Source organism: Oryctolagus cuniculus, chromosome 7 (assembly GCF_964237555.1).
Source record: "Oryctolagus cuniculus chromosome 7, mOryCun1.1, whole genome shotgun sequence".
In the NCBI taxonomy this organism is placed as follows: Eukaryota; Metazoa; Chordata; class Mammalia; order Lagomorpha; family Leporidae; genus Oryctolagus; species Oryctolagus cuniculus.
In genome coordinates this window covers 163,958,694-163,975,224 of record NC_091438.1, presented here as the reverse complement: position 1 = coordinate 163,975,224, position 16,531 = coordinate 163,958,694, and the positions used below count along the sequence as shown (strand labels likewise).

Sequence of the window (16,531 nt, the reverse complement as noted above, 5' to 3'; positions counted from 1 at the left end):
TGGGGGACTGCTAGGGACAGGGGAGGTGCACTCACATGTACCTGCCAGCACCTGCCAGGTACGTACTCCTCCAGGTGGGGCAGGGCCAGGTTCCGGAGCACCGTGGGGGCTGCAAGGCACACTGGAATGTGGCAGGGAAGTGGGTGCCTGGCATTCGGGGTGCAGGCAGACACGTGGGATGTGTTGAGGGGCTCCCAGCCCCCTTCAACCTGTGCAAGTCTGTTGTGGCTCGGCCACGACCCTCCCCTTGCCACCCCGCCCTCGCCAGGTGCCACTACCTGAATGCCATGTTTGGGGCCAGTTTCACTGGCTGCGTTGCTAGGGGAGCTAAGGCACCTGCTGTCCTAGGTCAGCTAAGGGGAAGGAAGGGACAAGGGCTGGGTTGTGGGAAGGAGAAATTGCAAGAGGAAGTGGTCAGTAGCGCCCCCAGCTCTGCTCAGACCCTGCCCTGAAGCATGACCCTGCCTCTGCCTGGACAGGGTCACCCCCGACACTCTCTCCTACACCGGGCTCTTCTGAGACAGCCCCAGGGCTGAAGCCTGCGCATCTATGAAAAACAGTTATTTCAGGAAGAAGTGGGGGAGCTCGGAGCCAGGCAAACCCACCCCTGCCGGCGGTCGAGTACCCCCGCCCTGAGCGCCTCAAACAGCGCAGGCCCCAGGCAGGCACAGGTGACGCTCACCTGCCCGAACAGCTGCCTGGGAAGGTGGCAGGTGGACAGCACGGTCCCATCTCAAATGAAGCCACAGCCTGCAGTGACAACCAGGTGGCTGAGGGAGCCCTCACACCCAGCTGGAGCAGCAGAGCCTGCCAGGACCCCCTCCTCCCTCGGGACACCCCAGGGGGACGCTTTGCACTGAGACCAGCACTTCGAGCCACGAAAACCCCAGGGACCTCGCGTGGGTCCTGCAGATTCCGCAGGATCCAGGGAAATCCTGTCTTTCCACCTGTGAGCGAGGCAGCGGCTGACACACGCAGTCTCCGGTTTTATTCACGCTCCCGGGGCCAACGGCCCACCCCACCCTGAGAGTTTAGGGGAGGGGAAGAGGGCGGCGGCGGGTGGCAGGCGGGCTCTCCGCGCTGCAGGGTGGCCGGGGGCCCCAGGCACGGCCGCGAACACGGACGGCGCGCAAGCACGACAGGAGCCCTCGTGTCAAACTGCTTTATTACGTTAAATAACAGCACAGTCTAACAGATCTACCTGGCATCCGGCTTCCTTGCAGTACACGGACTTACATACAAAAGGGCAGAGGGCAGAGGGTGGGGGAGGGAGGGCTCGTTGTATCTCGTTGCCAGGTCCAGGCCTACGGCAGCACGGCAGAGCCTTGTACAGCAGGTCGCGCAACACAGGAGGGAGAAGCCACTGCTGCTGTGGGGGCGGGGGGCCCAGAGCACTGTGGACGCGCGTGGGAGCGGGAGGCTCTGCGTGACGGCCCGGCGGCACGCCTGGGAGGCAGGCGTGGGGACCCACCGGGACGGGGACCGCAGGCCCACCCTCCTCCCTCCCTCGGAATCCAGCAGCAACCGCCTGCGACAGAACCCCTTTGTTTTCTGTTAAGAAAGGGACGACAGGGCCTTCCCGCGAGCCAAGCGTGCAGAGCTGCGACTGTGCTGCTCCCGTGTGCACAGGGCGACGGTGAGGGCAGGGCGGCCGTGGGCACAACTTTAGAGGGTATTTCTTAAAGAAAAAGAACATCTAAGGACTTAGTCCTATATGCACTTCTGAGCATTTCTACAGCATGCGATTCTAAGGAGAAACCCACCCAATATGGCAAACAATCAATTTTTTAAAATTTAACTTAGAAAGTCTGAGATCATTATTTTCAAAACATTGATTTGTACATTGTTTCATACACGAGTAAGCGACTGACTATCCAAGCACCTGACAGGCGTCTCGCGGACACACGCGCCCGACGCGGCGGCGGGCGGGGAGGCCGGGCGTGTGCCTGCGCGCTTCACTGCTCAGCGTTTCGTGTGCGACAACGGGCGGTGACACCAGACAAGCAACAGAAAACCGGGGGCTCGGGGACGCGTCCCGAGGGAGCCACGCGGGCGCCCGCGACCCCGCTCACAGCTGCAGACCGGGGCCCAGCTCGGCGGGGTCCTGGGCGCGTTTTCAGGGACGTCACGGACAGGGTCACTGGTCTAAAACTCAGGAAAACTAACGAAAGCTGTGTCTGTCTCACAAGTACACTCATTTACCTTCAGGGTAACGTTTTATTATAGTATTTCCTTTTAAAATTCATTCAAGACAAAAAAGAAAACAGAGACGATGGCCCCGGGAGGAATGCACGGCTCGCGGCTGACGGCACACGTCCTTCTCGGAGTGGGATTGTGCTCTTGGTTTCAGCGTAGGTGAAGGAGAAGGTCTTTGCCCTTTGAAGTGCTGAGGGTGCGGGTGTCCACGTGAGTGGCTGGACGGGACGCGCTATCACTGGGACGCTTCAAGGTCGGAATGCTCTTCCAGTCACCACGGGGCTGCCTGCTGCTTAAACAGAGCACAGCTCGGCGTCAAGAGGACGGAGACTCAAGTCCAGCGTCTCCGCTTGCGGCTGGGGCACGCGGCTCGCTGGGCCGCCCGCGCTCACGACCGGCACGCACAGCCCGCGGGGCGGCGCCGGGCTCGGCATTACCTACCGGCCTTAGTTCCAGATCTTGAGGAAGCTGTCCCAGGACCCCGTGGCCACGGCCATGCCATCATCCGTCACTCCCAGGCAGCTGACGCGGTTGTCATGACCAGCCAGGACACCTGGGAGGGGCAAACAGCCACAGTCACCCGTGTGTGCCCACGACAGCTCAGGCAGCCGGAGGGACGGTGCCCGTCGTGTCCCAGGGGTGCCAACAGCACCCTGCTCCTCTGCAAAGACGACACTCCAGGGCCCGGCCTTGAGTCGGTCACCAAGAGGGGGAAGGGCTGGGAGAGGCACCGACACAGTGACGCCCTGCGACACGTGCTGGCCCTGAGCACGCTGTGCTGCCCTTGAGTAAGCGGCCAGCGCCGTGGTGCACCGCTGAAGCCCCCACTTCCAACACTGGCGCCCCGGGAGAGCCGGTTCAGGCCCGGCTGCTCCGCTTCCATTGCAGCTCCCTGCTAATGTGCCTTGGAAGAGCAGACGGCGGCCCCGGTGCCTGGACTGCTCCACGCACACGGGAGACCTGGACGGTGCTCTTGACTCCTGGCTTCGGCCGGCCCAGCCCTGATCACCGAGGCCATTTGGGAGGAATTCACGCTCTCTCTAATAAATAGAACTTAAAAAACAAACCAAACACGTGCACGGGGGTGGTGCTGGGCTGTGGGCCAGGCGGGCGGCCCTGCCGCAGTGTTACGTCCCAGCCGCTCCGCTTCTGACCCCAGATCCCTGTCGCGCCCGGCAAGGCAGCAGACGGCCCGAGTGCTTCAGCCCCTGCCACCCACAGGGAGACTAGGATGGAGCGCCTGGCTCCGCCTGGCCCAGCCTTGGCTGTTGCAGCCATTTGGGGAATAAGCTGGTGGGTGGAAGATCTCTCTCTCTCTCCCCTTCTGATTTCCTTCCCTTTCTCTGTCACTTTGCCTTTCAAATAAATTAATTCATTTAAAAAATAAAAACATGCATCTAACAAAGACTTCACACAGAAGCACGCCTGCCCCCGACCACGCTCCAGCCCCGCAGCTCAGGGGAGCGCCCAGGGTCGGGCCCCGCTCTGCCGTGCCACCCTCTCCTCACAGGTGCACTTGGGAGGAGCTTCTCATGCCCCCGGAGCCAGCACTGGCAGGGGCCAGGGCCTGGACGTGGTGGACGTCCCCCTCCCACCACTCCGTCACGCACAGCCTGAGCAACACAAACCTAACCGCTTCAGCCACGTGTGCCGGTCACAGCCCCGGCCGCCTACCTGCCCGGTCAGCCTTGAGCGCGTCCCAGACGTTGCAGTTGAAGTCGTCGTACCCGGCGAGGAGGAGCCGCCCGCTCTTGGAGAAGGAGACCGAGGTGATCCCACAGATGATGTTGTCGTGGGAGTAGGTCATGAGCTCCTGGTCTGCGCGGAGGTCAAACAGCCTGCAGGTGGCGTCGTCTGAGCCGGTGGCAAACGCGTTGCCGTTTGGAAAGAACTAGAAGAGGAAGAGAGCCATGGCAGCACGTGACTGCTCAGGGACACGGCGACGCGGACACGGCTAAGCAGGGCTGGGCTCTGGCAGGACTGGGGCAGGGTGGGGACGCCACGGCCGCTGCCCCCAAACAGCAGCTTTCACTGCAGCCCAACAGTGAGATGTGGTCAGCTGGCTGCTCTGTGCCACCAGCCTTCGGCCTGAACTCAGGCAGGAGGGAGGGACTGAGCAGGACAACGGTGGGCCTGCAGTACAGCAGACGCGTGCAGACACATCTGAACCTCCAGGGGCTGCAAGGCGGGAGCACTGCCTTCAGCCAAGGGGCTCAGGACGCCAGAGCGGCTCCAGGACACCCCGCCGGGGCCTGCAAGGGGTGGGAACAGCGCCTGTCACAGGACCGCCGCGCCACCAATGCCCGAGAGCAATGGCTGACACACGGGCAGCTGGCTGGGGTCACGTCGGGAGTCTCCTGCACCCACTCTGTGAGTCAGGTAGCATTTACATGGCAGAGAGGAAAAGCAGCTGACAGCCTGCAGGCTAGACCACGGAGCGAGCCGCGGCCCCCAGACTCACACAGATGGCGTTGATGTCGGACTCGTGGCCCGTGAAGGTCTGCCGGCACATGCCTTCTCGGACGTCCCAGAGCTTGGCTGAGGCGTCACAAGCACCAGAGACAAAGAGCCTGGTGTCAGGGGCCAGAGACAGGCTCATGACGTCCCCGGTGTGCCCGGTGAATGTGGTCGTCTGCTGGCCGGTCTCGATGTCCCACAGGGCACTGGAACAGGAGCAACGGACAAGGGGGCATGGCGCTGAGATCACAGACAAGAGTCACCTGCTCAACCAGCCAGGACTCCGGGTACCTCAGGGCTTGCTCGAGACCTGCCTGCACCCTGCAATCTCGCACACAAAGGACGCTCGGGCTCCTAGACAGGTGTGTGGAGGGAAGTGGGCAGCAGGAAGCTGCTGACCAAGGCCCTGGACCAGGGAGAGAAGCCGATTCTGCCCACAGCTGCTCCTCAAGGCCCCTGGGCCTCCCAGTGCCGGCCACTTCCGTGCTTTCCTGCAGCCGAGGGACAATGCTAGGGAAGCAGACAGCTCAGAGCAACTCTAGGGCCCCACGCTGCCCCTCTTGGACTTCCAGAAAACCTGTTGAAGGACGTGGCACGGCCACTCAGGGTGGCCACAGGTGAGACAGCAACAGCACCTGCACAGGGCAGGCGTCTGCTTCGAAAGCCAGTCATGGGCTGTCTGTGCCTCAACCACAGAAACCGCGCCTTCATCTCAGCTTCCCAGAAAACCTGGCTCAGCCCGAACACAAACCCAGTCCAAGGATTTCAACATCTACTGCCCAGGATCTACCTCTCTAGGGCCTGGGGACTGCAGAAAGGAAGTCCCACACTGGAGTTGGAAGAAATGACTCAGGCCTAAGGGTGCATTAAGAATCCTACAGTCCCGCGAGACTGACTGGATTCCAAGTCCTATAAATCTATGAGGTCAACATGGCCAACACTTCGTGATACCAACTCCTCTGTTGCCGAGGGAGGCAGGAGCCTGCAGGTGACGTGGGCCCCGTACTGACCCTGTGACTGGGCAAATGAGTCACAGCTCCTGGCCACCAAGCCATGACAAAACCCACCGGGGGCTGGCGCTGTGGTATAGCGGGTAAAACCACTGCCTGCAGTGCCGGCATCCCATATGGGCGCCAGTTGGAGTCCTGGCTGCTCCCCTTCCGATCCAGCTCTCTGCTGTGGCCTGGGAAAGCAGTGGAGGATGGCCCAAGCCCTTGGGCTCCTGCACCCATGTGGGAGACCTAGAGGAAGCTCCTGGCTCCTGATAGGTGCAACTCCAGCCATTGTGGCCAATTAGGGAGTGAATCAGTGGATGGAAGACTTCTCTCTCTCTGCCTCTCCTTCTCTGTGTAACTGTTTCAAATAAATAAATAAGTCTTAAAAAAAAGAAAAGAAAAGAAAAGAAAAGAAAAGAAAAGAAAAGAAAAGAAAAGAAAAGAAAAGAAAAGAAAAGAAAAGAAAAGAAAATCCACCAGGGCAGTTTGTCTAAAATAACTCTGACTTAAATGCTGGTCATTTACATACAAATGGAAAAGTTCGAGAGATTATGACATGGCGTTTCCAGAAAACTGAAGGCTGAGAACAAGACCCCCTGACATCTGCAGCAGAAGCCAGCCTCACAGAGCGGCGGCCCCCGCCCAGGGCTACAAACAGCACCCATGGAGGGAGAACTGAGAGCTGGGGTGGGTGAGTGGTGGAGGTGAGACGCTGCCCGGATGCTGGCATCCACCCTGCAGCGCCTGGATTTGAGTCCCAGCTCCGCTCATTCCTGGGAGGCAGCCGCTGACGGCCCCAGTGCTCGCGTCCCTGCCACTCAGACTGAGCCTGTCCCCCTGGCTTGTTGTGGGCAGCTGGGGGGCGACCTGCAAAGGAGGGTCTCTTCTGTCTCTGTCTCTCTATGCTTTTTTTTTTTTTAAGACTTATTTATTTTTTGAAAGAGAGAGAGAGAGAGAGAGAGAGAGAGAGATCTGTCACTCCTAGACAGCTGCAGCAGCCAGCCCTGGGCCAGGCCAAAGCTGGGAGCTTCCTCAGGGTCTCCCATGCTGGGGCAGGGCCCAAGCACTGGGCCGTCTTCTGCTGCTCTCCCAGGTGCATTAGCAGGGAGCTGGATTGGAAGTGGAGCAGACGGGACTCGAACCGGCACCCATTTGGGATGTCAGCTCTATAGGTGATGATGTTACCTACTATGCCACAACACTGGCCCCTATGCCTTTCAAATAAATAAATTTAAAAAAAAAAAAAAGGAAATATGCAGAGATAAAAACAAAAGAAGCAGGCCGGCGCCGCGGCTCACTAGGCTAATCCTCCGCCTTGCGGCGCCGGCACCCCGGGTTCTAGTCCCGGTTGGGGCGCTGGATTCTGTCCCAGTTGCCCCTCTTCCAGGCCAGCTCTCTGCTGTGGCCCAGGAGGGCAGTGGAGGATGGCCCAAGTGCTTGGGCCCTGCACCCCATGGGAGACCAGGAGAAGCACCTGGCTCCTGCCTTCGGATCAGTGCGGTGCGCCGGCCGCGGCGGCCATTGGAGGGTGAACCAACGGCAAAGAAGACCTTTCTCTCTATCTCTCTCTCTCACTGTCCACTCTGCCTGTCAAAAAAAAAAAAAAAAAAAAAAAAAAAGGCAGCAGATACTTGATGCACAGCTGCAGTTCAAACAGCTGCACTTCCCACAAGCAGGGTGTCTGGTCCACCCATTGTCACTCCGTGTTTTGAACCCCAAGGCCATTTCAGACGATATGAACGGTCCAGCTAAGGTCCAGATCTTCGGCTCTGAGCATGACCCCAAGGCACCGCAGGCCTGGCTTGAGTACTCACCATGTGGTGTCTCCAGAGCTGGTGACGATTTGATTGTCATCCAGGAATCGGCAGCAGGACAAGTAACCTGGCAAAGAGCAGATGCAAATGCTGTCCTGCATCAAGCAAAGCCCAACCCTGCGGCGCAGCAGACACAGAAACCAGGGCTCAGCAGACGCCCCGTGTCTGTCCTGCGCAGTCAGGAACAAACCTGGGCCAGGTCAGCACGCACTGCCGGGCAGGGCTGAGGCTGTGGCCAGGCCGGAGAGCAGGTCCGTGACAGCGCCTCACACGGACCACACCTACACAACCCCTGTGGTCTTTCCTCCGCTCTTCTGGGAAAACAGACGGCCCTGAGGGAGCCCCTCCCCTCCCTCATTGGCTCACTTGTTCACCCACTCAACGAGAACTGACCCAGGCCTACTGGGCAGCTCCCGGCCCCTGGACAGATTCTCGAACAAAGGAGACACTTCCTGCTTCCCGGACACTCCAGGGGCAGAGAGAAGGAAGAGGCTGTCACAGCACGTGTCCACCTGTGGGCGGGGAGGGGTGGGGCGGGGCAACCAGACGAGAGGGGAAGGAGGTCCAAGCATGGAAGGCCAGAGGAGCCTCGGGCCAGGGCAGCCAGGGCTCCCAGGCCACCAGGGGATCCTCCAGGCAACAGCAGCGGGCATTTGAGGCAGTGGTTAAGACACCACTCAGAGACCAGTGCCGCGGCTCACTAGGCTAATCCTCTGCCTGCGGCGCCGGCACGCCGGGTTCTAGTCTCGGTCAGGGCACTGGATTCTGTCCCGGTTGCTCCTCTTCCAGTCCAGCTCTCTGCTGTGGCCTGGGCAGGGGGTGCCAGGTCCAGGGGGCTCGGCACACATGGGACACACCCAGAAGCCCTGTCCTGAGCCGCTTTGGAATGAGCAACCGCAAAGGCAGAAATGCAACGTGGACGCGGCCACACGTCGTGACTCTGCAGGGTTTACCACTGCTTCACGCTCTTGCTCTCGTCCAAGTGGCCACAGGACCGTCCACTTACCACCACCCAGAACTCTCCAAGGGCTCAAAGGGCAGGGACAGCACAGCTATCACAGCCACAGGGGGCCAGCACGGCCTCCCAGGTGCTCTGGGGACACTGGCCACTGTCAGGGACACACCCGCTTAGGGCTGGGCCACACCAGCCAAGGCAGGCGACAGCGTGTGGATCAGCAACGTGCAGAAACAAAGCAGAAAGGAGAAGCCCGCGTGGGGTGTGAGCACAGAGAACCGACACGTGGAGGGGTGATCTCTAGACAGCAGCTACGTGCCTCGAAAGCACGCGTGCAACACCAGGCCGGCGGCGAGCCAGCACCCTCTGCAGCCCGCGCAGCCCTGCGCCCGGCTCACTCCTCCCCATTCGTCAGCACAGCTGTCAGTTCTTTCCGGGACCAATCCCCGCATCCCCATGCCAGGGTAGGAGGCTCCCATTCGGACGTCACTCACAGTGTCATCCTTAACGGGGGAGCGCAGAAGGGCAGGAAAGAGCTGTGACCTCAGGATGCTGGCCTCAGGGCCACCAACTTCTCACCCAGGAGCCACAGCTCAGGTGAAGGAGGCCTGGGCTCTCCGGACCACACCCTCCCCCGCAGCAGCCAACCACGAGACTCCTGAGGGTCTCGGGACCACACCCTCCCCCGCAGCAGCCAACCACGAGACTCCTGAGGGTCTCCGGACCACACCCTCCCCCGCAGCAGCCAACCACGAGACTCCTGAGGGTCTCGGGACCACACCCTCCCCCGCAGCAGCCAACCACGAGACTCCTGAGGGTCTCCGGACCACACCCTCCCCCGCAGCAGCCAACCACGAGACTCCTGAGGGTCTCGGGACCACACCCTCCCCCGCAGCAGCCAACCACGAGACTCCTGAGGGTCTCCGGAGTGGTCCTCAAACAGCACGGGCACTGCCGGCCTGCGAGCCACGTCACATCAAGACCAGAAGCGGCACCGCAGCACACGTGTGGCCCGGGGCCGTCAGGCACGTGAAGCAGGTGTGCGGCGCGGAGTGGCTGGGAAGGCTGCTCTGGTGTCCCTGTGTAACTCTGTGGTGAGAGCTTTCAAACAGACAAACGCTGCTTCTAATGACACCAGGGAGGGGACTCGACATGCGGGTACTCGAGGGGTGGGGGACCATCGTGCTGCACAGTTCCAGAAAAGCTGTCCTCCCAGGGAGCAAAGGCCCCAGCGTGGCCTGGGGTGGCAGGCAGCAGCCAGGGTGCAGAGCCCAGCTTCTCCCCGGGCTTCCCACAGGGGCCTCTTGGCCAGTGGCAGGTGGTGGCGAGGCACAGGGGCTCCAGGCTCCACTCGCAGCAGGAGGCTTCTGAGGGTTTGTTCCCAAGCCCCACCTCCCTGTGTCCACTGTGGAGAGGTGCAGAGCTGTCTGTCCACCCTGACGCCTGGTGCCCCGGGGCACTGAACATGCACCTCAGGTGGGAAGTGGCCCTTCCCCGCCCCGGTGAAAGGCCGTGCTGCTGCCTTCCGGGACTGCAGAGGCGCAGGGCAGGCGCACACCACACAGAAAAGCAGGTGTGCAGCAGGAGCACCGGTGCCTGCACACACATGGAGGCCCGAGCCTCGTGGGGCCACCAGCTGCAGGGACGAGGCTTGAAGGGAGGCAGCGTGGGGAGCAGAGGGGGCAGGAAGGTGCCTTCCTAGGAGGTAGCAGGGCCACCTAGGAAGCTGAGTCACCAGGTCTGGGTCAAAGAAAACCACCCAAGAGTGCATGCACGCGCACACACACACTCACACCCGTGTGCAGGGGGCTGCATGTGCGCACACACTCACACCCGTGTGCGGGGGGCTGCATGTGCGCACACACTCACACCCGTGTGCGGGGGGCTGCATGTGCGCACACACTCACACCCGTGTGCAGGGGGCTGCATGTGCACACACACTCACATCCGTGTGCAGGGGGGCTGCATGTGCGCACACTCACACACTCACACCCATGTGCAGGGGGCTGCATGTGCGCACACTCACACCCGTGTGCGGGGGGCTGTGCGTACACGCGCGCACACACACACACACCCCTCTGTGCAGGGGGCTGCTGTCCTGGAAGCATGGCGCCAGGCAGCCCCTCAGGCCACTCGTCCCAAGAACACAAGTGTGGGCTTCAGAACCGTCCACCTACAGGGGCCTTCGCTGCAGGGAGACAGAAAGTGGCGCGATCTGCACATGCCTGCACACCCCAGGCTGGCAAACCTCACGACGGAACTTTCCAAACTTCTTAAAGGTGACACCGTAGTTCTGGGTGGAATCGCAGGTGAAAAACAACAGAAAAGAGACTCAGAGTCCTCTTGCAAAACATCCACACTGAATGCACACTGAGATCACGCTCTGGCCTGCACCTGGGAGCGCAGCCCCATCTGCTGAGGAGCGAGGAGGAGACCCCAGCTGGGGAAGCCACCGGGCATCCGCAAGCAGGCCAAGGAGCGCCGGCACTGCCCCTGGGAGGGAGTCAGACTTGACAGATGTCAGAGCACCTGGGCTGCACACAAGACGAGAGCTGTCAGCAGGACCTGCGGGGGGGGGGGGGGGGGGCAGAGGAGCTGGGACACGGGTGGGCAGGAAAGGAAGAGACGACCGAACAGCCTGCAGTCTCCAGCTGGAAACGCCAGAGAGCGCGCAAGGCCGACAGCGCAACTGTGGAAAACGTCACGCCAGCGAAGGAGTGCCAACGATTCCCAGCTGGCCTGAGAGCCCTCTGGGCCCAGGGAAGGGAAACTCCTTCTTTGCTGTATCTGGGAGGGAGGCCGAGGGAAGGGGGAGGCACGGCAAAGGCCCGAGGCTGTCTGTGACTGCAGCAGCGTGGGGTAGGGGTGCCGAGGCAGCAGCCACAGAAATGAGTCGCTCAGTGGTGACTGCTGGGGTGCTCCACAGGGCAGCGGCTTCCTCTGCATCCCGTCCTTCCCCAACACGCACGGCGTCCTGCTTCTCGCCGCAGGAGGAAACCACGTGAGCACCGGCATCCCGCGTCCCGAATGGTGCTGACCTGACTCCTGGCTGCCCACTTCTGACCTGGCTTCCGTGAGCTGGGAAGGGAGGAAGGTGGCACAGGCACCTGGGCCCCTGCCAGCCACGCAGGAGACCAGGATGCAGCTCCTGGCACCTCCACCCTGGAGTGGCCATTCAGGGGATAAACCAGTGGGTGAAAGATCTTTCTCTCTCTGCCTCTCCCACTGCCTTTCAAATACATAAAAATAAGTTTTTAAATGTTTAAGATGCCAGCTAGGATGCCTGCATCCCACGTCGGAACGTCTGGGTTTGATTCCTACTCCAGTTCCCGACTCCAGCTTCCTGCTAATGCAGGCCTGGAGGGCAGAGGGATGGCTCAGCTAATGCAATCCCTGTCCTCCCGGGAGGATGGGAAAAAGTGGCAAAATGTCACCCCAAAGACCAACTCAAGACGAGATGCTGGAATGAGCTGACAACTTCTTGCTTCCTCTGCATCCCTCCGCTCACCGGGAGGCAGAGGGCGCGAGGAGGCCCTTCCCAGGCGTACTGCTCCAGGTCGGCAGAAGCCGAGCCGACAGCAGCTACTGTAGCTGTGCTCACGGAAGCAAAGGAACACCTCAGTATCAACAAAAACATAAGAAATCGCAACAGAAAAATTAAAAAGGCTTTTATTTCTCACTTTATTCAAAGATAAGAGACAGAGACACAGAAATCCTCCCTCTGTTGGCTCACTCCTCAAATGCCCACAACAGCTGGGGTGGGTGGCGTCAAAGCCAGGAGGCTGGCATTCGACATGGGCGTCCCCAGTGGAGGGCAGGGACCAAGGACTTTAGTCACCACTTGGTGCTTTCCAGGGTGCACGTTGTCAGGATCTGGAATAGGGAGTGGATCTGGGACTCAAACCCCAGCACTCAGGGCCAGCACTGTGGCTCAGTAGCTTAATCCTCCGCCTGTGGTGCTGGGATCCCATATGGGCGCCGGATCTAGTCCGAACTGCTCCTCTTCCAATCAACCTCTCTGCTGTGGCCTGGGAAAGCAGTAGAAGATGGCCCAAGTGCTTGGACCCCTGCACCCATGTGGGAGACTGGGAAGAAGCTCGTGGCTCCTGGCTTCAGACTGGTGCAGCTCCAGCCATTGCGGCCATTTGGGGAGTGAACCAAAAGAAGGAAGACCCTTCTGTCTCTCCCTGTGTAACTCTACCTCTCAAATAAATAAAATGTTAAACACACACACACACACACACACACACAGCACTCTGATACAGGATGTGGCAGTTTCAAGAAACAGCTAACCCACTATGCCAAACGCCTGCCCCAAACTAGTCTTAAATAAAATCAAAAAGAGATTCTAGTACTGAAAAAAAAAAAAGAGCATCCAACATAAAAAATTTGCTGGACAGCTGGGAGTTGACAGAGATGAGACATCAAGCAGACCTGAATAGAAATACAAATGAGCAAATCTGAGGAAGGGGTGGCGGGAGAGAACCCGCAAAGCCACAGGAGGCCAGAAAAACACATGGAACACGTGGCTTAACGTCTCTCCACCTTGGAAAAAGACAAGATTCCAGAAAGACTCAATGAGCAAGCTTTAAGTAACTTTTATTACAGTATATGAGGGAACTTCAAAAAGTTCACAGAAAATGGAATTAAAAGGAAATTTCAGGCACACATGGTTAGTCTGGTGGGCGAGACACCTGTATCCCCCCCAACGGGGCACGGGGCTCCCTGCACCCAGCTCCTGACTCCTGTAAACATTGGAAGGCAGCAGTGATGGCTCAAATGGGTTCCTGCCACCATGTGGGAACCTTGGATGGAGGTCCTGGCTGCCTGCTTTGGCCCCCAGCCAATCCTGGCCACTGTGGGCATTTTGGGGTGAAAACCAGCAGATGGGAACTCTCTCTGCCTCACAAATAGCAAGAAAAAAATTATTAGAATGCACTTATTTTGGTTAAAAAAACATTTGAAATCTACGCATAAGAGGTTTTCAAAAAGCTCACAAAAATGGGCGTATTAAGAAAAAGCTACGGGGCCTATGCTGTGGCGCAGTGGGTTAAAGCGCTGGCCTGTACTACTGGCATCCCATGTGGGCACCAGTTCGAGTTCTGGCTGCTGTCTTCAACCCAGCTCTCTGCTCTGGCCTGGGAAAGCAGTAGAAGGAGTGCTTGGGCCCCTGCACCCATGAGGGAGACCAGGAAGAAGCACCTGGCTCCTGGCTTTGGATCAGCATAGCTCTGGCTGTTGCAGCCATGTGGGGAGTAAACCAGCAGATGGAAGACCTCTCTCTCTGTCTCTCTATCTGTAACTCTACCTCTCAAATATATAAATAAAATCTTTTGAAAAAAAAAAAATAAAGGCTGAAGGAAGCTCTTCAGGATGACGGGAAGCGAGGAGAAAACTCACGTCCCTAGGGAGGAACAGAGAACACTAAAATAGTAAACACTTGAGAAAATGTGAAAGACTAAATTTTTCCTAACTTCTCAGATTAACTCTGAGTGTGTGACTGACACACACTTGTGGACAGACCCCATGGCCAACATCCAGGGTCCACCTGTCCACACGCCCACACAGCATCTTCACTAGGAACACGTCCCAGATGTAAAACAACCGACAGACAGGACACAGACCTCTAGTCAGGAAGCAGTAAGAAGTGCACCGGGAGAATTCAGATACTTGAAAACGAAACCACCGACGGCTTGAACAATGCTTCACATGCAGCCACGATCCGCACACGATGTATCGGAATGTGGGCAGTTACCCTCAGTGCCTGTTTGAGAAGGAACAAGTTCTAGAACCAGTGACTTCGGCTTCTCCCGTAAGAAGCCAGAATATTGAGAAGGGAACTGCAAAGCAGACAGACGGCGAGAAGGGAACAGCAGCAACGACCCGCACCTGGCCCAAACCAGCGGGGGTCGGCAGCGATAGGATTTAGTCACTGATTTTGACGTCTTTGGTTGCATTTGTGGAACAGGTAAGCCTGGCATGGTGTTGCCAAGAGAATACTAAAGGGACAGAATCTGTGAGCATGGAAAATACGGCAAGGCCCGGAAGTGAGGTGCTAGGCCAGGCACTTGCTTTGCTCGTTAGTTCCACTGAAAACTGAATCGTGGCAAAATAACACATGCAAGAAACTTTTCAAACTGGTGCAGTTTTCTGACAACACGCACTTTCCATGAACTGGGCGAAGACCCTCATCCACACGACCCGAAAATACGCACTTTCCGTGAACTGGGCGAAGACCCTCATCCACACAACGTGAAAATATGCTGGCACCAAAATAAGCCCATCTTTCAGCTCCATTTTCCATATGCCGCATACCCAACATTACACAGCCAGGACCAACACAGCGCGAGCCGCCTCCCCGCACAGGGACGCTTGCCGGGGTGGACCCAGCACACACGTGTGCTTGAAACGGGACATCTGGGGAAGGGGCTCCCGGCGGAGAGGTGTGGAGTCAGAGTCGGGACTGGACCGCATCTGCCGACCCGGAACAACTGGAGGGAGTGAGCAGAGGAGCCGGACACCCCGTGACGGGGGCAACAGTCACTGAAATTTCTTCAGAAAACCTCTGGCTGCTACCCCAACTTTTCTTTGAAATAACCTCGCTAAGCAGTAGCTGACAGAGGCGGGAGTTCAGAGTGTGCTACATGCTGGAGAGCCGCTGCCCGGGAAGGGGTCGGGAGGAAGCGCACCTGTGTGTCCGGCCAGCTCCCGACTCACGCGGACGTTCCCTTCGCGCGTCTTCAGGTTGTAAATGGAGCAGATGTTGTCCAGACCACCGCAGGCCACGTAGTTCCCAGAGGGGGCGTATGCACAGGTCATGACCCAGGAGGAGCGCAGAGGGATGGCGTGCACCTGCAGGCAGGACACCGGTGGGACTCTCATCTTCCAGCTCAAAAGCATAACCAGGGACACCGACTTCCCCTCGGTCTTCAACTCTCAGTGCACAGGAGACAGCAAAGCAGGGCCACGGTGACTCAGAGCGGTTTGCAGGTGTGGCTGTGGCACCGCCAGCCACGGCGCTGCGGTGCTAACGTGTGGCAGCCACAGACTACATGGAGGGCACTTCACCACCTGTCCACACGGCGTGAACTCACCAAAAACAACAGCGCATTGTCACTGGAAATTATCATAACCCACACTGTCACACACCTCCTTAGGTGCAGACAGATCTGGAGGAATTACTGCAACCGGTTATATACATGACATTCTTTAGTAAAATATAACTGGGCTAGATTTTTACATACATATTTAGGCAAATTACAATACTTTTTAATACAAACAACCTTGGATTAAATTTTAAAAGAATTTGATTTATACTTCAAAGTATAATGCCTTTTAGAGAACCTCTTGTAAAAATGGGTAACTAAATGAAAGGCTGTATTTCTGCATTTTCTAAATAAAACACACAGACTCAGAGACGGAGCTACACCGGAGTGCTCACCTCCTACCTGCTTGGGGAAGGCCCAGCACCCCGCAGCATGACTGAGCCCTGTCCAGATGAAGCTAGCATGCCACACGGCTTCTGTCTCCCTAAATGACCTCACCACAAACACAGCTTGCAAGCAGGTGTCTGCCCAGTGGTTGTGAGGCCTGCAACCCACATCAGAATACCTGGGCTCAAAGCCAGCTCCACTCCTGGCTCAGCTTCCTGCTCAGGCAGACCCCAGGATGTGTGGTGATGGCTCAAGTAACTGGGTTACTGCCACCCACACTGCAGACTGGATTAACTCCCTGACTCGTGGCTCTGGCCACTGCCCAGCCCCAGCCACTGCAGACCCCTGGGGAGCGCCCCAGCAGACAGGAGACCTCTATCGGTCTCCCTCTCCGTGTCGCCACACCTCTCAATGAAATAGAACCAAACCAAACGCCTTGCTGTGCCTTCCTCACTACCCTGCGCCCCCTGCGAACGCCAGCCTGCTTACCCACCTTGTTTGTGGTGTAGCTGTCCCAGATGATGAGCTTGCCGTCCTGTGAGGCACTGACGAGCAGCCTGCAGGGAAGACAGACAGGCAAATCAGCCCTGCACAGCCGGAGATCCCAGGCAGGAGGAACACGGAGACAGGACACAGGACAACTTCGCAAGCACAGCTGCGATGACCTCGCCGACCGCAGTA

The 16,531-nt window shown here is 58.4% G+C and overlaps 1 protein-coding gene and 1 long non-coding RNA gene across 7 annotated transcripts in view; both read right to left on the bottom strand.

Moving 5' to 3' along the window:
* Positions 1–1,148: 1,148 nt before the first annotated feature.
* GNB1 (G protein subunit beta 1) overlaps positions 1,149–16,531 on the bottom strand; it is a 79,525-nt gene continuing 64,142 nt past the window's right edge. For all 6 annotated transcript variants that reach the window (XM_070079416.1, XM_070079420.1, XM_070079417.1 and 3 more), the window contains 7 exons: positions 16,344–16,407; positions 15,107–15,269; positions 7,463–7,529; positions 4,658–4,859; positions 3,871–4,087; positions 2,638–2,749; positions 1,149–2,485 (listed from right to left, as the gene is read on the bottom strand). In XM_070079416.1, the coding sequence (XP_069935517.1) occupies positions 2,643–2,749; positions 3,871–4,087; positions 4,658–4,859; positions 7,463–7,529; positions 15,107–15,269; positions 16,344–16,407 (820 nt within the window). In that variant the 3' untranslated portion in view covers positions 1,149–2,485; positions 2,638–2,642. The remainder of the gene's footprint in view (positions 2,486–2,637; positions 2,750–3,870; positions 4,088–4,657; positions 4,860–7,462; positions 7,530–15,106; positions 15,270–16,343; positions 16,408–16,531) is intronic.
* On the bottom strand, positions 13,001–14,181 carry LOC138850746 (uncharacterized). Its single transcript, XR_011390926.1, has 2 exons — positions 14,042–14,181; positions 13,001–13,821 (listed from the first exon to the last, which is right to left on the bottom strand). It is a non-coding gene; the product is annotated as an uncharacterized lncRNA (long non-coding RNA).